The following is a 23,034-nucleotide window of genomic DNA, read 5'->3' on the forward strand; positions in this document are numbered from 1 at the left end:
ATCTTACTAATAGTAAATAAAATAAGAAGGCAATATAGCCAACGGGACTCACCGAGTCAGATCCAAGGGTAGTGATGAGGTCGAAGCAAATCACACAGTTATCCGGGTGCCATACCACAACGTCTTCCAGTTGAACCCCACAAGGGGCGTGAGATCGGCAGACGGAGTGGCCACAAGGCTGGTGCAGAACAGCTGCACAGGCCGGCGTCAGACAATGCACCATCTATAAAAAGAATAGTATATGAGAAACTGTAATTCTCTTAAGTAGGGGCGGGTCTGGAGGACCCGGGCCTAACATAGGTCTAACACAAGATTAGAGCTTAACTGTACTATTCTTTAAGTAGGGGCAGGTCCGGAGGACCCGGGCCTAACATAGGTCTAACACAAGAATAGAGCTTAACTGTACTATTCTTTTAAGTAGGGGCGGGTCCGGAGGACCCGGGCCTAACATAGGTCTAACACAAGATTAGAGCTTAACTGTACTATTCTTTAAGTCCGGACCCGGGCCTAACATAGGTCTAACACAAGATTAGAGCTTAGCCTAACTGTACTTATTATTATTATTATTATTATTTTTTTTTTTTTTTTTTTTAAGTAAGGGCGGGTCCGGAGGACCAGAGCCTAACATAGGTCTAATGCAAGGTTAGAGCTTAACTGTAATATTCTTACATAGGGGCGGGACCGGAGGTCCCGGGCCTAAACATAAGTCTAACTTGAAACTAAAGTATAGCCATCCATTCCGGATGCAATAACAAGGAATTAAGACACATGGTGTCTGATTTCCCGGGGCGGGGTAGACCCCGGGCCGGGAAATAAAGGTATATTCAATACCAATTCCTTTAGGAACTCCGGGGTAGTGATCTGTCATATATAATCATCATAGGAAATGTTATAAAATAATAGGGGGGCGGAACTGTAGCTAAGAACTGCCAATCGAACCCGGAGGGTTTCGTATAACATAAGCCAGAATGAAAAGTGAATATAAAATAGGGTGCACCGGGATCCAACTCTGTTGACCGTGGCCAACCAGACTAGACAGAGACTAAACCGCCGGGCCACCCGGAGGACAAAGTCCATAAACACTTAACTACCCCCTCTAAAAGGAGGGAAGGCAACGGTCCCTTAGTGGAGGGGGGAGAAGCCTAGCCTCCCACCTAGCTAGAGGGGGAGCGTGGGGGAGGATCACGTGATACGAGGCAGCAGGGCTACCAACTGACGATCCCCAACCAGACAGATCAAACGGAGTAATGGCACAAATATTCATTATAATAATAATAATAGCGTTAAATATATGAATAAACACATAGAAAATTTTTGGGCAAGGCATGCAACATAAATAATTAAATCACAAAAGACACACCTGATGGCTAAAAATAACATTGCGGCCTTAGCAAGAAGGTCGGCAGCCATAGCGATACGTAAATGATATCGGCCCAAAAATTGAACCACGAGGATTCTAAACGCTAAATAATGAATATTCACAATAACAAATAATATTTGATAATAAAAATAATACACATAGTAACACCGCAAGTGAAAATTAAAAGCTCTCAAAAACAGGAGTACCAACTGTAGTGAAATCAAGCAAGATCGGTATGAACGAAGAGAATAAACTCCTATAATATAAATATTAAACGATCTAGGTTGCTCAAAACACAGTAAAACCCAGCTTGGTACTTAACTTAGACGGTGTCTCCTGGGAAACCGACGAAGAAGCCATAATTCACTAGAAAATAACCAAAATTCGAGAGCACCAGAAAAATGCGGGTTACTTTACTCGTCGTGCTAAAAGGAGTTGGGTTCTGAGCGGATGCATTGTAGTAGTACCGAGTGAGGTTGAACGGCTCTCCTCTATTGGGGTTCTCTGTCGTGGATTAATCTAAATAGTGCGGGACCTCTGGAATATACGCCCAATTTTATACCGACACCAATAGGTGAGCGAGCTAGTTAACCTAGCACTCCTTTACATTTTTTCTCTGGTATATTTAGCAGTAAATTACCTAAGAATAAGTGCTAAATGGAGCTTATTCACTGGGCGGCACAGGTTCGAGCCCAGAAAAGTTCTTGCTTTGTTCAAGGAGATGTTTCCTGATCAGTTTGTGCCTGCGGCTCCACGCTCTCCTCCGTCAGAGTTCGCTTTAGGCACGCAGTCATCAGCGCCTGCCTTCACGAAACTCGTCCTCGCCCGCTCGTCCAAGAGAGCTTTACGAGTGTTAGGAGATTGGATGCAGTCCAAAAAGAACCTTGGGAAGACAGCATTTACGTTTCCCCCTGCGAGACTCTCTTCCAGATCGAGCGTCTGGTATGCCACGGGAGAAGTTCTCGGCTTGGGAGTTCCTGCCTCTGCCCAGGGCGACTTCTCAAGTCTAGTAGACTCTCCCCGCAGGCTGGCCATGAGACGCTCTAAGATTTGTTGGTCTCCTTCAGACTTAGACCATCTGTTGAAAGGAGTGTTTAGAGCCTTCGAGGTCTTTAACTTTTTGGACTGGTGTCTGGGAGCTTTGAGCAGGAAGATCTCCCCTTCTGACAAGGAAGCTTCCTTGCTCATTATGTCCTGTATGGACAAGGCCATACGTGACGGATCCAGTGAGCTTGCGGCTTCGTTCGTTTCCGGGGTCCTCAAGAAACGGGAAAACCTTTGCTCTTTCCTGTCAGCTGGAGTAACACCGTGTCAGAGATCGGAACTTCTGTTTGCTCCTCTCTCAAAGTGCCTTTTCCCAGAGGACTTGATAAAGGAGATTGCTGCCTCCTTGATTCAAAAAGACACTCATGACCTGGTTGCGTCCTCTGCCCGCAAAGCCACCCCTTTGCCTACCTTGTCTAGACCCAGGATGGACACTCCAGCGTCCAGATTCATTCTGCCCTTTCGTGGCAGAGCCTCCAGCAGAGGAGGTGCTCGTGCCGAAGGGAGACGTGGGAAGAAGAAAGGTACCAAGTCCTTTAAAGGCAGAGTCTGACTGCCACCTTCTTCAGACAGCAGTGGGAGCCAGACTCAAGAACTTCTGGCAGACCTGGGAGAAAAGGGGCGCAGATGCACAATCTGTGAAGTTGCTCAGAGAAGGGTACAAGATCCCGTTTGTACGCAAACCCCCTCTAGCAACGTCTCCCATCGATCTCTCTCCCAGGTACAGAGAGGAAGACAAGAGACTAGCTTTGAAGCAAGAGGTGTCTCTCTTACTAGAAAAGGGAGCGGTAGTCAAAGTCCGGGACCATCAATCCCCGGGCTTCTACAACCGTCTCTTCTTAGTGGTAAAGAAGACAGGAGGGTGGAGGCCGGTGCTAGACGTCAGTGCGCTGAATGTCTTTGTCACAAAGCAGACGTTCGCCATGGAGACCACAAAGTCTGTTCTAGCAGCGGTCAAGAAGGAAGACTGGATGGTCTCTTTAGACCTAAGGGACGCTTACTTTCACGTCCCCATCCACCCAGAATCCCAACCTTTTCTGAGATTCGTTTACGAAAAGGTTGTCTACCAATTTCAAGCCCTGTGCTTTGGCCTAAGCACAGCTCCTCTTGTATTTACGAAGCTGATGAGGAATATTGCCAAATTCCTGCATTTAGCGGATATCAGAGCCTCCCTCTATTTGGACGACTGGCTTCTAAGAGCTTCTTCCAGTCGTCGCTGTCTGGAGAATCTAAAGTGGACTCTAGATCTGACCAAGGAATTGGGTCTCCTGGTCAATATGGAAAAGTCCCAACTGGTCCCATCCCAAACTATAGTGTACTTAGGGATGGAGATTCACAGTCAAGCTTTTCGGGCTTTTCCGTCGGCCCCCAGAACAAGTCAAGCCCAAGGATGCATCCAGAACATGCTAAAGAAGGAACGATGTTCAGTCAGACAGTGGATGAGTCTGATAGGGACGCTTTCATCACTGGACCAGTTCATTGCGTTAGGGAGACTGCACCTCCGTCCCCTTCAATTTCACCTGGCTGTTCACTGGAGAAAGGACAAGACGCTAGAAGCGGTCTCGATCCCCATTTCCGAGAAGATGAAGTCATCACTGACTTGGTGGAAGGACAACATCAACCTCAGAGAGGGCCTGCCCCTGGCTGTTCAGACCCCCAACCACGTTCTCTTCTCGGACGCATCGGACACGGGCTGGGGTGCGACATTAGACGGTCGGGAATGCTCGGGAACTTGGAACTCGAATCAAAGAACGTTACATATCAACTGCAAGGAGCTACTGGCAGTTCATCTGGCCTTGAAAAGCTTCAAGTCCCTCCTTCAAGGCAAGGTGGTGGAGGTGAACTCAGACAACACCACGGCCTTGGCGTACATCTCCAAGCAAGGAGGGACCCATTCTATGACGTACGAGATCGCAAGGGACCTCCTCACCTGGTCAAGAGATCTAAACCTTTCTCTAGTAACGAGGTTCATTCAAGGCAACATGAATGTCATGGCGGATTGCCTCAGTCGGAAGGGTCAAATCATTCCAACAGAATGGATCCTACACAAGGATGTGTGCAAGAGACTATGGGCCACATGGGGCCAACCTACCATAGATCTCTTTGCAATCTCGATGACCAAGAGGCTCCCAATTTATTGCTCACCAATCCCGGACCCAGCAGCAGTTCATATAGATGCCTTTCTACTGGATTGGTCCCATCTAGACCTTTATGCATTCCCCCCGTTCAAGATTGTCAACAAGGTACTGCAGAAGTTCGCCTCTCACGAAGGGACAAGGTTGACGTTAGTTGCTCCCCTCTGGCCCGCAAGAGAATAGTGCACCCAGGTACTTCAATGGCTGGTGGACGTTCCCAGAACTCTTCCTCTAAGAGTGGACCTTCTACGTCAGCCACACGTAAAGAAGGTACACCCAGGCCTCCACGCTCTTCGTCTGACTGCCTTCAGACTATCGAAAGACTCACTAGAGCTAGAGGCTTTTCGAAGGAGGCAGCCAGGGCGATTGCTAGAGCAAGGAGGACATCCACTCTTAGAGTCTACCAGTCGAAGTGGGAAGTCTTCCGAAACTGGTGCAAGTCGGTATCAGTATCCTCGACCAGTACCTCTGTAACCCAAATAGCTGACTTCCTATTATACCTGAGGAAGGAAAGATCTCTTTCAGCTCCCACTATCAAAGGTTACAGAAGCATGTTGGCAGCAGTCTTCCGTCACAGAGGCTTAGATCTTTCTAACAACAAAGATCTACAGGACCTCCTTAAGTCTTTTGAGACCTCGAAGGAGCGTCGTTTGGCTACACCGGGTTGGAATTTAGACGTGGTACTAAGATTCCTTATGTCAGAAAGGTTTGAGCCACTACAATCAGCCTCCTTTAAAGATCTCACTTTAAAGACTCTTTTCCTCGTTTGCTTAGCAACAGCTAAAAGAGTCGGTGAGATACACGCCTTCAGCAGGAACATCGGATTTTCATCTGAAACGGCTACATGTTCTTTACAGCTTGGTTTTCTAGCCAAAAACGAGCTACCTTCTCGTCCTTGGCCGAAATCGTTCGATATTCCAAGCCTTTCAAATTTGATTGGAAATGAACTAGAAAGAGTCTTATGCCCTGTTAGAGCTCTTTAAGTTCTATTTAAGACGAACTAAACCTTTACGAGGACAGTCAGAAGCTTTATGGTGTGCTATTAAGAAACCTTCTTTACCTATGTCAAAGAATGCAGTTTCCTATTATATCAGACTGTTGATACGAGAAGCTCATTCCCATCTGAATGAGGAAGACCATGCTTTGCTGAAGGTAAGGACACATGAAGTTGGAGCTGTCGCAACTTCAGTGGCCTTTAAACAAAATAGATCTCTGCAGAGTATAATGGACGCAACCTATTGGAGAAGCAAGTCAGTGTTCGCGTCTTTTTATCTTAAAGATGTCCAGTCTCTTTACGAGAACTGCTACACCATGGGACCATTCGTAGCAGCGAGTGCAGTAGTGGGTTAGGGCTCAACCACTACATTCCCCTAATTCCATAACCTTTTTTAATCTTTCTCTTGAAATGTTTTTTATTGTTGTTTTTGGGTTGTCCGGAAGGCTAAGAAGCCTTTCGCATCCTGGTTGATTTGGCGGGTGGTCAAATTCTTTTCTTGAGAAGCGCCTAGATTAGAGGTTTTGATGAGGTCCTGTAGTATGGGTTGCAACCCTTGATACTTCAGCTCCTAGGAGTCGCTCAGCATCCTAAGAGGATCGCGAGGCTCAGTAAGGAAGACGTACTTAAAAAAGGCAGAGTAGTTGTTCAAGTCGACTTCCTTACCAGGTACAGTACTTATTTATTTTATGTTTGTTATTTTGAATAACTGCTAAAATGAAATACAAAATCCTTAGCTCATAATAATGTAAACAATTAATGCTGGTCTCTACCCACCCCCCTGGGTGTGAATCAGCTTATATAATCACCGGCTAAGTTTAATATTGAAAAATGTTATTTTTATTAATAAAATAAATTTTTGAATATACTTACCCGGTGATTATATATTAAAGGACCCTCCCTTCCTCCCCAATAGAGACCCAGTGGACCGAGGAGAAAATTGAGTTCTGTGTTTACATTGAGTACTGAGTACCTGCACGACAAATGGCGCTGTTGAAGTACACCCCCTACCTGCATAGCGATCGCTGGCGGATTTTGAACGTAGAGTTTTTCTGTCGGGCAGCAGAGCTGCAGCTTATATAATCACCGGGTAAGTATATTCAAAAATTTATTTTATTAATAAAAATAACATATTATCTCCGAATTTGTCATTTTGATGTCACTTACTGTCTCAAAGCAAAGGCTAGGATACTTTTTATGTTGCTACATCAATTATATATAGGGATGAGTATTGTGAAAGCTTGGTCCCATGCTGGACAATGTCAAGTTTAATGTAGATTATATTTCTTTCAAGATGATATTTTTATGCTGGCATTTCATTGGGCCTAATTGTTATTTAGTACAGTATTCAAATTATTTATAATTTATCTTTTTAATGGTATATGAATTACAATGGTTCTAAAGTATTTTGGATTAGAGCACTGTAGATGAAGTGTAGGTGGGGGTCATTTGCAGGAGAATGTTTAATAATGGTCTGAGGGGTTGGTTTCCTTCTGTGGTTTAGATGATTGTTTTAAACAGTAAACTGATAACCTATCCTGTATACAATGTTTACATGAAAAGTAGAATTGTACATGCAGGACTTCTTAACTGATTAGCTTTAACTCTTTCTTAAAATCTATTTGTTCCAGCATAAATACAGACTTTTGTTCTTTACTTTGGATATAGATGTAGGCGCAAGCTGTCATACAGCTATAAAACTTTTAACAAGTTGTCAACAACCATTCCGGTTGTTATCAGCAATAGCGAGAAGCATGGCTCCCCCAGTCACTCGAACCTTCTCCGCTTTGATCTTTGCTGTGGTTGAAGACAGATATCTCCTTCCAAATTCACTGGCGATGGCAAATGAATCTTTTATTCTTAGGATTTTTTCCCTTTGATGCTTGTGTCTCTTGAGATTTTTCCATTGAGTTGGAGACTCGATTAGCATCAGGACTCCATAAATTCTTTATGTTGGTTAAAGGTTAACAACTGTTGCTATGGGCTTACCTTTACCGCCTAGGAGTTGTCGGAGGATCTCTAGAGAGGACATCTGTTTCGTCTGAGCGCGCCAATCCGTCGGTGGACACACGAGAACAACAACTTACCTCCTAAAGAGTGCTGTTAATTCAACATTTGTTTGCTTATTGGAAGCAGTTGCTTTGCGACAGATCGCCTGACTTGGTCAGCGCGGAGGTTTGGTTTTTAAGCTACCTCTCGGTGCCCCCAGGCACTCAAGTGGAAATTAGTCTTTTTCCTGAGAGAAATGCTTACCTTTTTCTCCCTTTCAGTCCGCCAACCCTTAGTGGTTTTCAGCAGACGCAGTCACTAGCGTGACCTGCTGTTCTAGCCTGGTTGTGTATCTATTTAGGCAGTTCAGAAGCATTCTCACATTTCTGACATGAGAGCACTCTAGCTAAAGCTAGAGTTACTAGGAAATGACTTCAGTAGCTAATGGCATCAAAAGTGAAAGATAGGCTTTCACTTAAGAGTTTGCTTAATGTAAGCGATTACTCACCCCGTTGTGATGAGATTCAAGCTCTAGTGACCAAGGTGTGGAATGATCTTCCTAATCGGGTAGTTGAATCAGTAGAACTTCAAAAGTTCAAAGTTGCAGCAAATTTTTCTATGTTGAACAGGCTGACGTAAGTCTTTTTATGGTTTATATATGACATGTCTGTTTTTATGTTGTTACTGTTTGTAGAATGACTTATTATTAATTTGTTCTCATCATTTATTTATTTCCTTATTTCCTTTCCTCACTGGGGTATTTTTCCTTGTTGGAGCCCTTGGGCTTATAGCATCTTGCTTTTCCAACTAGAGTTGTAGCTTGGCTAGTAATAATGATGATGATGATGATGATGATCATCATCATCATTTAATGATTAATGATTAATAATTAATAATTAATATCCATCTTTCTGCTACCGTACTTCTCTTGGTTCTCTTCAGGCATGTCGGTTCAAGTAGCGTACAGTACATGCGAGGTGAAGTTATAAACACATTTGGAGCGTAACTTATCTCATATGGTGTTAGAAGTCTCTGTAAGCAAGAACTATACCCCTTTGCATGAGGTAGACATGCTGAATATGTCCATTTCAGGTTCTGCAAATGTTGAGTACCCGATGAGCCCGAAGAATTTTCAATGTTTTTTTATCATTAAAAGGAGTTCATTTTATCACTGCTTACCCCTGTGACAGTGAATGCTCCCAGTACTCCCCCGTATCTGTGTATGCTCTAGGAGCATTAGTGATGCAAACTTTTAGTTTCTGTAACTTTCTCTTCCCTAAGGTTTGCTTTTGTACGATCACACAGAGCTCAACACCTCTTGGTGTAGTTGTTGCTGAAAGGTAAAAGGAAGGGAAGAAAAAGAGTTTGCTCTTTATCATCCTCCTTTATCAACTTAGCTTCCTCCTCTACTTCCCCCTTGTCTTCTTTCTTGGAAGCTTTTTTTTTAAATAAAGGAAAATGTTAGGTTTTTGCATGGTTACTTACACAATTTGGGATATAATGGTGTCATCAGTACTGAACCTGTTTATACTGTACAGTATTTTTTCATTATTTTTTTTTTTTTATAAAAGTAATCAAATTCTATTAGCATTTAAATAGCTTTATTGAGCATAATACCAGTTAATATACTGTATAGAATTTTAATATACAAGATTTTGTTGCTTAAGTGGCAATTTAGGAGTTAAAGAGCATTAGCCCATCATTAGTTAGGGATTAACTGAAATCAGTTTTGATACTCCTCAAAATTTAGGTTAGGAGCTTATATGGCTGAACCCTTTGAAAAATATTTATTGTTACAATACAGAAATGGTTTTGTGGTGTACTATTTTATATTGTATTTTTATTCCAGGCAAGGAATTCCCTAAAGTTGTATCCATTGCCAGTCTATCGAGGAAAAGACTGTAAAGTTCTTGCCCACTTTGGTGACAAAATTTGTCAGATGTTGGATCAAAAACTTAATAAGTACATTGATGAAAATGGACCCATTGTTTGGGAAGAAATTCATAAGGTAAGGAAATTTCTCTCAGGTATGAAAAGTAAAGATAGATTTAAGAATACAGTATTAATCATATGCCTCGGAGACATGAGGGAATGTTTAATTACTTATTATTGATATTAAGTACTGTAATCATATGACCTTGGGCTTGAAGACTTGAGGGAATGTTTATTTATATATTATTGATATTAAGTACTGTACTTTAACCAAACTTGTGGTATGAATTTGTATGAATGCATACATAGACAGTCTTTGTTTCTTTGCAACCAAATCACTCTTATACACCCACATTTGTGATACTTGAATATTCCCAGACGTGTATTTTTATCTAATAGAAGTACAGTAGAACCTTGGTATTCAAACGTCTTGAAGCTGGAACAAATCAGTTTTCAATATTAATCTTACCCGATGATCATGTAGCTGTCAACTCCGTTGCCCGACAGAAATCTACGGTCGGGATACGCCAGCGATCGCTATCCAGGTGGGGGTGTGATCAACAGCGCCATCTGTGGTCAGGTACTCAAGTACTTCTTGTCAACAAGACCTCAATTTTTCCTCTGTCGTGCCGCCGGCAAGACCTACATGGATACGCTGTTGATTTTGGAGTCTTTTGTTCACGTTTTGGTGATGTATTTGCTCTGAAATTTAGCCTTCGCTGTTCAGGAAGCTTTATCCTTAGCTTAGCAAGCTTTTGGAATTAATTTGATTCATTGGTTAACGATCTTTGCTTAATTTTGGAATTCCCCCTTGACTACCTCTAAATTCAAGATGTCTGACCATTCCCAAGTTCCTAAATACAGGCAGTGTAGTGTTAGGACTTGTACTAGGCGTCTTCCGAAGGCCTCTATAGATCCTCACACCGTATGTTCCAATTGTAGGGGAAAATCCTGTCAATTGGAAGATCGATGTGGGGAATGTGCTGGGCTTTCGGAATTCGATTTTAATGAATTCCTCAGATATGCACGTAGGTTAGAGAAGGAGAGAGATAGAAGGAGTTCTTCTCGCTCTGTGGATTTTTCCTCTCCCCATGCCCCTCAACCTTTTCCTTCCCCTGTGGTGGTGACTCCCGAACCTGCTACGAGAGGTCAGCCTGCAATGGCTGATATGTTGCGTGCCATTCAGGCTCTCGGTGATAAGGTGGAGTCGTTGGTTAGTGACCGCAATCAGCTCTTGGCAGATGTCAGAGAGCTGAAAGCGAAGAGTGCAGTGGGAAGTGTTAGTGCTAGTGATGCGCATGAGGGTACATCTGTGCGTGCCAGTCGTCCTCCTAGTCCGGGACCTCTTGCAAGCTCCCAAGCCCAGGGGAGAAGCAATGTCGAAGGACCAAAGGGTTCGGCAGGCCTTGATCGGCGCACGGATGTATCCTCAGTGGTTGCGGACGCATCTGCTAAGGATCGTCCCTTCCACTCCCAGACGAATGAGCCCTTACATTCCTCGTCTGTGGAAGAGGTTTCCAGGAGGAAACGGTGGACCAAGGTCTCACGACCGCTCAAACGTAAGGTCCCTTCCGAGCTAGTCCAACGGCCGAGGTGTAGCCACTGGGTCAGTTCGGACTCGCCGCAGTCATCTGATGACTGCACACCTCCCAAGAGAGGTAGAGTGGTCCCTCAACAGGCCTCTGCTCCGTCTGTTGTTGCTCCAACCACAGTAGACCCTAAGTGGTCCATGCTGCAGACTATGCAGTCTCAGCTTGCGGCTTTTATGCAGGAGTATCATGCCGAGAAGGTTAACACTTCTCCTGTTAACCTACAACCCGCAGAGGTTGTGCGCTCAGCAGATACTGCGGCTGCCTGCTCCCTCACCCCACCTGTGGGAGCTCCTCCACCGATGCGCAGTCCTCACTGCCAGACGCATGTTCTTGCTGCACCATCTGCTAACATGCGTGAGCTGCCGCATCAGGAGTTGCCGGGTTCCAGCACTATGCGGCATTCTCCTCAGCCCATGCAGCATGCTCTGCAGACCTTACAGCATGCTCCGCATACCATGCAGCATGAGCCGCATACCTTACAGCATGCTCTGCATACCATACCGCATGCTCCGCATACCATGCAGCATGAGCCGCATACCTTACAGCATGCTCTGCATACCATACCGCATGCTCCTCAGCCCACCGCAGACCCTCCCACACACCAGCCCTCTGCTTTTGTTGTTGCCAGCTCGCAGACTGTCCAGCAGAGGCATGATGATGGATCCGCAGGTACGCATGCACCAGTTCTGCAGGATTCAGCCGTTCAGCTTGCTGCTCTGCCTTTGCCACTCACAACTCAACTTTCGGATGATGATGTATCGGATGATGAAGCTGCTCATCTGGATGATCCTCACTCTGATGTTGAAGGACACAAGTCTTCGCCACCCTCCTTAGACTTTCGCAAAGTCTTTGCTTTGTTCAGGGATTTGTATCCTGAACACTTTGTGTCTGCAACCCCTCGTTCTCCTCCCTCCGAGTTTGCTCTGGGCATGCAGTCTGCTGCGCCTGCCTTCACCAAGCTTGTTCTCGCCAGATCATCTAGGAGAGCTTTGAGGGTTATGGGGGACTGGTTGCATTCCAAGAAGCAACTGGGAAGGACCTCTTTTGTGTTTCCTCCTCCCAAGCTGGCTTCTAAGTCGAGCGTCTGGTATGCCACGGGAGAGGAACCTGGCTTGGGGGTTCCTGCCTCTGCCCAGGCCGACTTCTCAAGTCTGGTTGACTCTCCCCGCAGGTTGGCTATGAGACGTTCGAAGATCTGCTGGTCCTTTTCCGATCTTGATCATATGTTGAAGGGAGTCTTTCGTGCCTTCGAGATATTCAACTTCCTCGATTGGTGTTTGGGAGCCTTAAGCAGGAAGACTTCCCCTTCAGATAAGGACTCGGCCATGCTGATCATGTCTAGCATGGACAAGGCAATTAGGGATGGGTCTGGTGAACTTGCTGCTTCATATGTATCAGGAGTCCTCAAGAAGAGAGAACATCTGTGCTCCTTCTTATCTGCTGGTATCACTCCTTGCCAGAAGTCAGAGTTGCTGTTTGCTCCTCTCTCCAAGTGTCTGTTTCCGGAGGAGTTGATTAAGGGGATGGCTGCCTCTCTTATCCAGAAGGATACTCATGACCTCATGGCTTCTTCTGCACGTAAGGCTAAAACCTTACCTTCCGTGCCTAAACCCTTCCGCCCTACAGCAGTTGATACACCTGCTTCTAGGTTCATCCCGCCCTTTTGTGGCAGAACCTCCAGCAGAGGAGGTACCCGTGCAGACAGTCACCGTGGCAAGTCCAAGAAGGGTTCCAAGTCCGCAAAAGGCAAGTTTTGACTGCCTTCCTCTCCAGACAGCAGTAGGAGCCAGACTCAAGACCTTCTGGCAAGCTTGGGAGAGCAGAGGTGCAGACGCTCAGTCTGTGAAGTGGCTAAGGGAGGGATACAGAATTCCGTTCTGCCACAATCCCCCTCTAGCTACATCTCCCATCAACCTCTCTCCCAACTACAAGGAGAAGGACAAAAGGCTAGCGTTGCAACAAGAGGTGTCGCTCTTGCTACAAAAGGAAGCAGTGGTCATAGTCCGGGATCATCAATCCCCGGGCTTTTACAACCGTCTCTTCCTGGTAGCCAAGAAAACAGGAGGTTGGAGACCGGTGCTGGACGTCAGTGCTCTCAATGCTTATGTCACCAAGCAGACGTTCACGATGGAGACGACGAAGTCGGTCCTAGCAGCGGTCAGGCAGGAGGACTGGATGGTCTCGTTAGACCTGAAAGACGCATACTTTCACGTCCCCATCCATCCAGACTCCCAACCTTTCCTAAGATTCGTCTTTGGAAAGGTTGTGTACCAGTTCCAAGCCCTGTGCTTTGGCCTAAGCACGGCACCTCTTGTGTTTACGAGACTGATGAGGAATATTGCGAAATTCCTTCACTTGGCAGACATCAGAGCCTCCCTCTATTTAGACGACTGGCTTTTAAGAGCTCCCACAAGTCGTCGCTGTCTGGAGAATCTCAGATGGACTATGGATCTGACCAAGGAACTGGGCCTCCTGGTCAATTTAGAGAAGTCCCAGCTCGTCCCATCCCAGACCATTGTTTACCTGGGTATGGAGATTCAGAGTCGAGCTTTTCGGGCTTTTCCGTCGGCCCCAAGGATCAACCAAGCCCTAGAGTGCATCCAGAGCATGCTGAGAAGGAACCGATGCTCAGTCAGGCAGTGGATGAGTCTAACAGGGACTCTTTCATCGCTGGCCCTGTTCATCGAGTTGGGGAGACTCCACCTCCGCCCCCTTCAGTATCATCTAGCTGCTCACTGGATAAAGGACATGACGCTAGAGACGGTCTCAGTTCCTGTTTCCGAAGAGATGAGGTCTACTCTAACGTGGTGGAAGAACAGCATTCTTCTCAAAGAAGGTCTATCTTTAGCTGTTCAGACCCCCGACCACCGTCTCTTCTCGGATGCATCAGACTCGGGCTGGGGTGCGACATTGGACGGACAGGAATGCTCGGGAACATGGAATCAGGAGCAAAGAACACTTCACATCAATTGCAAGGAGTTGTTGGCGGTTCATCTGGCCTTGTTAAACTTCAAGTCCCTCCAGCTAAACAAGGTGGTGGAGGTGAACTCCGACAACACCACAGCCTTGGCTTACATCTCCAAGCAGGGGGGGACTCATTCGAGGAAGTTGTTCGAGATCGCAAGGGACCTCCTCATTTGGTCAAAAGATCGAAAGCTCACGCTGGTAACGAGGTTCATTCAGGGCGATATGAATGTCATGGCAGATCGCCTCAGCCGGAAGGGTCAGGTCATCCCCACAGAGTGGACCCTTCACAAGAATGTTTGCAGCAGACTATGGGCCCTGTGGGGTCAGCCAACCATAGATCTGTTCGCTACCTCGATGACCAAGAGGCTCCCATTGTATTGTTCTCCGATTCCAGACCCAGCAGCAGTTCACGTGGATGCCTTTCTGCTGGATTGGTCCCATCTCGACCTGTATGCATTCCCGCCGTTCAAGATTGTCAACAGGGTACTTCAGAAGTTCGCCTCTCACAAAGGGACACGGCTGACGTTGGTTGCTCCCCTCTGGCCCGCGAGAGAATGGTTCACAGAGGTACTGCAATGGCTGGTCGACGTTCCCAGGACTCTTCCTCTAAGAGTGGACCTTCTGCGTCAACCTCACGTAAAGAAGGTACACCCAAGCCTCCACGCTCTTCGTCTGACTGCCTTCAGACTATCGAAAGACTATCAAGAGCTAGAGGCTTTTCGAAGGAGGCAGCCAGAGCGATTGCCAGAGCAAGGAGGACATCCACTCTCAGAGTCTATCAGTCTAAATGGGAAGTCTTCTGAAACTGGTGCAAGGCCAATGCAGTTTCCTCAACCAGTACCACTGTAACCCAGATTGCTGACTTCCTGTTACATCTAAGGAACGTTAGATCCCTATCAGCTCCTACGATCAAGGGTTACAGAAGTATGTTGGCAGCGGTTTTCCGCCACAGAGGCTTGGATCTTTCCACCAACAAAGATCTACAGGACCTCCTTAGGTCTTTTGAGACCTCAAAGGAACGTTGGTTGTCCACTCCAGGCTGGAATCTAGACGTGGTCCTAAGGTTCCTTATGTCTTCTAGATTTGAACCGCTCCAATCAGCCTCTTTTAAGGACCTCACTTTAAAAACTCTTTTCCTCGTATGCCTAGCAACAGCTAAAAGAGTAAGTGAGATCCACGCCTTCAGCAGGAACATAGGTTTCACATCGGAAACGGCTACATGTTCCTTGCAGCTCGGTTTTTTGGCTAAAAACGAGCTTCCTTCACGTCCTTGGCCTAAATCGTTCGAGATCCCTAGCCTGTCCAACTTGGTGGGGAACGAACTGGAGAGAGTACTTTGCCCAGTCAGAGCTCTTAGGTACTATCTAAGAAGGTCAAAACCTTTACGAGAACAATCAGAAGCCTTATGGTGTGCTGTCAAGAAGCCTTCGCTACCAATGTCTAAGAACGCAGTTTCTTACTACATCAGGCTTCTGATTAGAGAAGCTCATTCTCATCTGAAGGAAGAAGACCTTGCTTTGCTGAAGGTAAGGACACATGAAGTGAGAGCTGTGGCTACTTCAGTGGCCTTCAAACAGAACCGTTCTCTGCAGAGTGTTATGGATGCAACCTATTGGAGAAGCAAGTCAGTGTTCGCATCATTCTATCTCAAAGATGTCCAGTCTCTTTACGAGAACTGCTACACCCTGGGACCATTCGTAGCAGCGAGTGCAGTAGTAGGTGAGGGCTCAGCCACTACATTCCCATAATCCCATAACCTTTTTAACCTTTCTCTTGAATACTTTTTATTGTTGTTTTTGGGTTGTACGGTCGGCTAAGAAGCCTTCCGCATCCTGGTTGATTTGGCGGGTGGTCAATTCTTTCTTGAGAAGCGCCTAGGTTAGAGGTTGTGATGAGGTCCTTTAGTATGGGTTGCAGCCCTTTATACTTCAGCACCTTAGAGTCGTTCAGCATCCTAAGAGGACCGCTACGCTCAGTAAGGAAGACGTACTTAATAAAGGCAGAGTAATGGTTCAAGTCGACTTCCTTACCAGGTACTTATTTATTTTATATTTGTTATTTTGAATAACTAATAAAATGAAATACGGGATACTTAGCTTCTTTGTTAACATGTATGCTGGTCTCCACCCACCACCCTGGGTGTGAATCAGCTACATGATCATCGGGTAAGATTAATATTGAAAAATGTTATTTTCATTAGTAAAATAAATTTTTGAATATACTTACCCGATGATCATGAATTAAAGGACCCGCCCTTCCTCCCCATAGAGAACCAGTGGACCGAGGAGAAAATTGAGGTCTTGTTGACAAGAAGTACTTGAGTACCTGACCACAGATGGCGCTGTTGATCACACCCCCACCTGGATAGCGATCGCTGGCGTATCCCGACCGTAGATTTCTGTCGGGCAACGGAGTTGACAGCTACATGATCATCGGGTAAGTATATTCAAAAATTTATTTTACTAATGAAAATAACATTTTTTTACCTAAAAGTTTGAGTGAAAAATTCCCCTGCTCTCGAGCAAATGTTCGGTACTCGAACAGAGCGAATAAAACCCCGCCAAGCCGAATACCATCATTTGCGTGTTGGCCGTTGTTTCCAATGAAAGTAAACATACGATCTGCCTCATTTTTTATGTTAGACATTACTATTTCTTTGTTTTGCATCCTTTTTTATTTGTTTTGATTCATTAGCACTTAAACATGGGCCCAAAGAAAAATAAGAGTGAAAGTGGTCAAGTAAAAGAAAACATGGTGAACGACTGTTATTATATTGAACAGGCTGACATAAGTCTTTTTATAGTTATATATGAATTATTTATTCTAATGTTGTTAATGTTTTTTAATGTATTTTATTTTAGTTTTTCATTTCTAATATCGTTTATTTCCTTGTTTCCTCTCTGGGCTATTTTTCTCTGTTGAGGCCCTTGGGCTTATAGCATCTTGCTTTTCCAGCTAGGGTTATAGCTTGGCTAATAATAATAATAATAATAATAATAATAATAATAATAATAATAATAATAATAATAACTATTAAGCTGAAAAAGGAAATTATTTCCAAGTGCTAAAACAAAATGTGTGTCTTAGATCTTGCTCTCTCAAATACTCTTTGGCTAAGTTGATGATATCAGTTATTTTAAAGAATAAAGAAATAATAAAGGGAGCTAATGTTGCTAAAGAAGTGACTTCTTTGATGAAGTAAAGGCCTCGGATATTTGCGGAAGTGGAGAAGTTTTTACCTATTTTTATAAATGAGAAACATTTACAAGTTGATAGCATTAACAAGGCATTTATTTGTGAAATAGCGCTATAAATCTGTGCTAAGTGGGGGAAGTTCAAGCTTTTGTTGAAAAACTGATCCTGATACTGTAATAACCAATAGGGCTGTAAACCTTTTCAATGATAATGTTATGTTTCATTGCCGTAAGATTCAGCAAAAAACGCAAAAGCAACCAACATTGGATCAATTTTTAAAGAAAAACTTCCCAGAAAGTGACAGAAGAGAAAAAAAAAAGCACAAACCTCAATTACCAGACATTTTTATGGAAGGGGGAAACCCCCCCCCCCCCATTGGCAATAACTTCTCCCCTTCTCCCCACACCACCATCCACTTATGCTGTCATATTACAACCAAAATGATAAGTTTTCTTATGTTAAAGTGATTTCTAATGTTTTTATTGAGAGTTTCATATGCGTTATTGTATTTAAAGCTACATAATTGCATCATTTTTTTATGCTAATAGAAAATCAACTTGGGCTTGGAATGCATTACAGTATTCACTTCTACATTGTTTGTAATGGGAAATAATGATTCGGTATTTGACCATCTCTTTGGAACAAATTATGGCTGAATACCGAGGTATTAGTGTAGTAGCACAAATCATGTGCTATATGTAGCTTAAGATACCCATTATCCCCGTACTGTACTTTTTGTTGTCTGCATAACAGTATTTAGCCATGCTGTTTCCATCACTTCAGGATTACCTTTATTCATTACTGACTCATTAATTTAATTTTGTTCCAACACGGAAACTTACCTCGAACTACTTTCTTAGGAGTACCTGGAAATCTCCTCTCATCCGACCGAGTTTTGTGTAGTTTACCGTACTTCCGTTTTCTGTGAAGGCTAACCTCGGGCGGAAGGATACGTGCCCTGAGGCTAGTCCCGGGTCAGGGAGCATGCTAGCTTAGGTCTCGACTCTCAGTAAGTTCTCTGGTCGCGTCGTGATATCATCTCGACGCTCTCCTTATTTCAGTGCGACCCTTTGTGTCCCCGACTCCATTGTGTCCCGCGTGGTTCCCACGTGGTATCCCTGTGCTTTCCCTTTGTGTTCCCATGTGGTTACCTTATCCTTCCCTTGTGTTCTCACGTGTTATCCTTGTCCTTATTAACCTTTCCCGCTGCGTTCCTGTGTCTTACGGTGTTGCGATAGTGCGTGATGGAGCATCCCCGCTGTTGTCCTGGGCCTAGAGCCGGGAAGTCGTGTGGTGCGTTTCTTTCTAAGCCGGAGGTAGACCCTCATTCCTTGTGCTCGTCGTGCAGGGGTAGAGTGTGTTCTCCTTCGGACACGTGTCCGGAGTGCGTTTCTTGGAGTGAGGTCCAATGGGTACGATTCAGTACCAAGAGAAAGAAGTCTGCCAAGCATTTGCCCAAGAAGGCTAACACCTCTTTGCCCTTTACGTCTCCAGAAGGACCGTCGAGTAGGGTTTCCCCTACCCAGGGTAAGGGATGAGGTAAGTCCGTTGCGGGGAAGAAGCCAGAGGTTCTTCCCCAAGAGTCTTTTATCCATGATAGTGGGGTAGCAGCATCTTTCCAGCCAAGTGGGGGGCCTGAAGGTGAGTTTAGTGGGGGTCCTAGAGACGAGGCCCTGGTGCACGCGGGTCACGTCTCTTTGGATGACCCCATGTGGAGTAAAACTGTCCCTGTCTCTTCGCCCGCATCATGGGCAGGTTTTTCAGGTACCTCCGCAGCTGAAGGCGTCCCAGAGAAGGAAGACTCACCGGCGGCGGATCCCCTGGAATGGGTCCCTCCTAGGACGCCCTGTAGGTCCCCGTTGAGGTTGGAGGAAGGCCTCGGATCCTGGTTCCCCAACGTAGAACTTCCACGCTCTCCCCCAGCACCGCTGTAGTCAGTTCCGGAAGTGTTCCTGCAGCCCGCGCTCTCCGTAGGACAATAAGCCGTTCAGATGACCACTCTCTGGGCCCCGGCCCCTCGGACGGGCTATGAAGAGTCCTCCGATTCGTCGGTTGCTACAACCCCCTATTCCTCGGAAGGAGAAAGCCGGAGGAATTCCCGACGGAAGCGTGAGAGATCCCGGAGGAGGCACTCCCGTTCTCGGTCACGTTCCAGGTCTCGACATGGGAGGAGGCACTCCCGTTCTCGGTCACGTTCCAGGTCTCGACATGGGAGGAGGCACTCCCGTTCTCGGTCACGTTCCAGGTCTCGACATGGGAGGAGGCGCTCCAGGTCTCCTAGGAGAAAATTCAGGAGCAGCAGATCACCAGAGGAGGAATGGGTGGTCATCCCCCGCAGTAAGCTCGTGGACTTTACTTCGGTCCCGAGCACTTCAGGCTGGCAACCCAAAGACAAGTCTCCAGGAAGGTTCTCCTCCAGCCACAAGCTAGAACCACGGAGGGACCTGGCCTCGCGGACCTCCTTCGAGAGGCGTAAGACCGCGAGGGTTCCGACTCAATCCGCCCAGCGGAGGAAGTCGCCCCCTCGGACGGGCAGCCTCGTTGTGTCCTCGAAAGTGGCACCACGGACTCTGGAGAAGGAGAGACGGCTTCCTCCGTCGGGCAAGCCCACGGAAGCCGCGTCCTCCATGACTAAGGACAGAGAGAGGACGGAGCCCCTTGCCGCCATGGCAATGCCCGTCCTGCGTCCAGAGCCTTACGCGGAGGCATCCGCCTGTGGGATTCCCTCTAGAGAAGTAGGCCGCCAGATGGAGGACATTGACGACGACATGGAGGGCGCCCCAGCGGAGGACTCGGCTTACAGGAGGGTGATAGGCCTCATTAGACGACACCATCGCATTGAGGAGCCTGAACCCTCCGACGAGGATCCCTGGCGCTCTAGCCTCAATAGATTAATGGAGGCCCCCACCCAGCGGAGGGCTCTGTTGGCTCTTCCAGTGGCCAGAGATGTGAGGCTCGGTAGGGCTCACGTCAACAAGATTGTGTCGGGCAATGCAGAGGCCCCCAAGTCTCAGAGCTCCTCGAAGTTGCTCCAGGGACTGAGGTCCCAGAGTAAATTCTACCTTCCGGGGGGTCAACGTCCAGGGGCCTGCAAGTTGGAACCCTCCCTCTAAGTTTTAGGCCAAGGGGCCCCGGAAGACAGGGCCTCATCAGCCCCAATCTGCTTCTCCCAGTCAGAGGGGACTATGATGGAGGAGATGGCAAAAGACCTAGCGAACGTCTCCTCTTGGCTAGATTGATGGGCCTCCACCCTCGTAAGTGTTCAATCCTCCTACGACCTTTCAGTTCCGGGGAATCAGGCTCTCCTGAAGGAGCTAATCATCTCGGGAGGTAGGGCATTAAAGTTCTTGTCCTACCAGTCACTAGCCCAATCAGCCAACTGGGTACTCAGGAGGAGAGACACTGTCCTGAGTAAGCTGTCGAGGAGGATACCGGACAGGGAAGCGAGGGCCCTGAGAAGCCTGCCCCTATGGGAAGACGTCCTCTTTCCCCTGAAGGAGGCAGAAGAGATCATGGAAAAGGTCTTGAAGAGGAAGGAGGTGAGTGTTCTTAGACCTCAAGCACCGAGGAGGCCCATCCACAGGAGGCCCGTGTCCAATGGTCCTGCTACTCCTCAAGCCTCGTCTAGCCTGCACAGGAGAGACTCCCCAGCTGCTCCTTGGTCACAGCCATCTCAGCCCTCCCATAGGGGAGCAGCATCAGCCCCAGCCTCCTTTAGAACTTCCTTCTCGGCCTCCAGGAGGGGCCGTACAGGTCGTTCCTCCAGAAGAAGATAGGGAGAGAGGCCCCCTACTCCTGCCCAAGCCTCAGGTGGGGGATGCCTCAGACTTTTTTGGCAAGCATGGAAAAACCACGGAGCAGACCCGTGGACAGTAACAGTGTTGAAGGAGGGGTACAGGTTATCGTTTCTGGCAGAACCTCCGCCCCTGATCCCGGCTCCCAAGGACCCCTTGAAGAGAACAGCCTTACAAGAGGAAGTTTCCGCGATGTTGGCAAAGGGAGCAATGGAACGGTACGGGACCCGGGCCCGGGCTTCTACAGTCGGCTCTTCCTGGTGGAGAAAGCAACGGGAGGTTGGAGACCGGTCATAGACCTCTCGGCTCTCAACAAGTTTGTGTCCAAAACCGACTTCAAGATGGACACCCTGAAGTCGGTCCTAGAATCCTTGAGGGAAGGGGACTTCATAATGTCCATAGATCTCAAGGACGCTTATTTTCAAATCCCAGTCCACCCCTCCAGCAGGAAGTACCTTCGGGTGAAGTGGGGTGCCCAGACCTTGCAGTTCAGGTCCCTCTGCTTCGGACTATCCACAGCGCCTCAGGTCTTCACGAGGATCTTCGCCACAGTCTCAGTGTGGGCTCACGAACGGGGCATCCGCCTGATTCGTTACCTAGACGACTGGTTGCTCCTTTCATTCTCAGAGGAAGTTTTGAGGGAATAAGGCGCGAAGCTTCTGCAGTTCTGCAAGATTCTAGGCATCACCATCAACCTGGAGAAGTCTCATCTGTCACCCTCCACCAGGATGACTTATCTAGGGATGGTCCTGGATTCCCGTTTAGTGAGAGCCTTTCCGTCGGAACAGAGGCTGACCAACTTGGACAAAATCCTCCACCCCTTCTTGGAGGGACAACCCAGGAGAGCAAAGCACTGGCAGAGGTTAATAGGTCACCTCGTGTCATTGGAGAAACTGGTTCCTCAGGGGAGACTCAAGCTCAGGAGTGTCCAATGGAACCTGAAGGGACTCTGGAACCAGACGGACTTCCCCCACAAGGTGGTTCCAGTTCTCCCGGAAACGGAAGAAGTCCTGGTGTGGTGGCAAGACCGGACAAACACCCTCAAGGGGATGCCCTTCGCAGCCGAGCCCCCCGAGATGCTTCTCTTCACAGACGCCTCCAAGGAGGGACGTGGTGCCCATCTCCTCGAAAGGTCAGCAAGAGGCAGTTGGACGGAGGAAGAAAAGGCACAACACATAAACATCTTAGGGATGAGGGCGGTTCGAAAGGTGTGCCTACAGTTCGTCAACCTTCTACGGGGAAACACCGTGGCGTTGATGTGCGACAACGCCACAGTAGTAGCATACATAAAGAAGCAGGGAGGACTGAAGTCGAGGGAGCTGTGCGATCTCATGTTGGAACTTCTGGATTGGGCCACGACAGAACAGATCACGATCGCAGCGAGGTTCATTCCAGGGAAAAGAAACCTCCTTGCCGATGGCCTCAGCAGGATGGGTCAAGCGGTGGGAACCGAGTGGACCCTGCACTCGGAGGTAGCCAAACTCATCATCCAGAAATGGGGTTCGCCAGTGATGGATCTCTTCGCAACAAGACTGAACGCACAACTCCCCGTATTCTGTTCTCCTGTCCCAGACCCAAAAGCGGCGTTGGAGGACGCCTTCCAACACCGGTGGGACAATCTGGACGTATACGCCTTTCCCCCTTTCGCGTTACTCAGACAGGTACTCAACAGGGTGAGGACGGCCCACAACCTAAAGATGACTTTGGTAGCGCCCTGGTGACCGGAGAGAGAGTAGTTTACCGACCTAAAAGAACTAGCATGTCTTCCCCCGTGGCCTCTTCCAGACAGACCAGACCTGCTGCGGCAACCTCACTTCCAAAGGTTTCACGACAATCCTCGATCCCTCCGCCTTCACGCGTGGAGGTTATCGAGCGTCTCCTGAGGAAGAAAGGCTATTCACCCAGACCGGCCGAAAGGATGTCGGGATATCTGAGGCGTTCATCGGCAGCGGTGTACCAGGCTAAGTGGACCACCTTTACGAAGTGGTGCTCCTCCAGAAACATAAAGCCGTTGAGGGCCTCTATTCCGGAC

At 47.2% G+C, this 23,034-nt stretch overlaps 1 protein-coding gene across 1 annotated transcript in view; it reads left to right on the forward strand.

The window, feature by feature from the left end:
- The window catches only part of mus81 (mus81 structure-specific endonuclease subunit), a 266,143-nt gene that overhangs the window by 40,935 nt on the left and 202,174 nt on the right, over nucleotides 1-23,034 (forward strand). The window contains exon 3 of the mRNA XM_068362324.1: nucleotides 9,372-9,530. Within this exon, the coding sequence (XP_068218425.1) occupies nucleotides 9,372-9,530 (159 nt within the window). The remainder of the gene's footprint in view (nucleotides 1-9,371; nucleotides 9,531-23,034) is intronic.

This window comes from Palaemon carinicauda, chromosome 38 (genome assembly GCF_036898095.1).
Source record: "Palaemon carinicauda isolate YSFRI2023 chromosome 38, ASM3689809v2, whole genome shotgun sequence".
In the NCBI taxonomy this organism is placed as follows: Eukaryota; Metazoa; Arthropoda; class Malacostraca; order Decapoda; family Palaemonidae; genus Palaemon; species Palaemon carinicauda.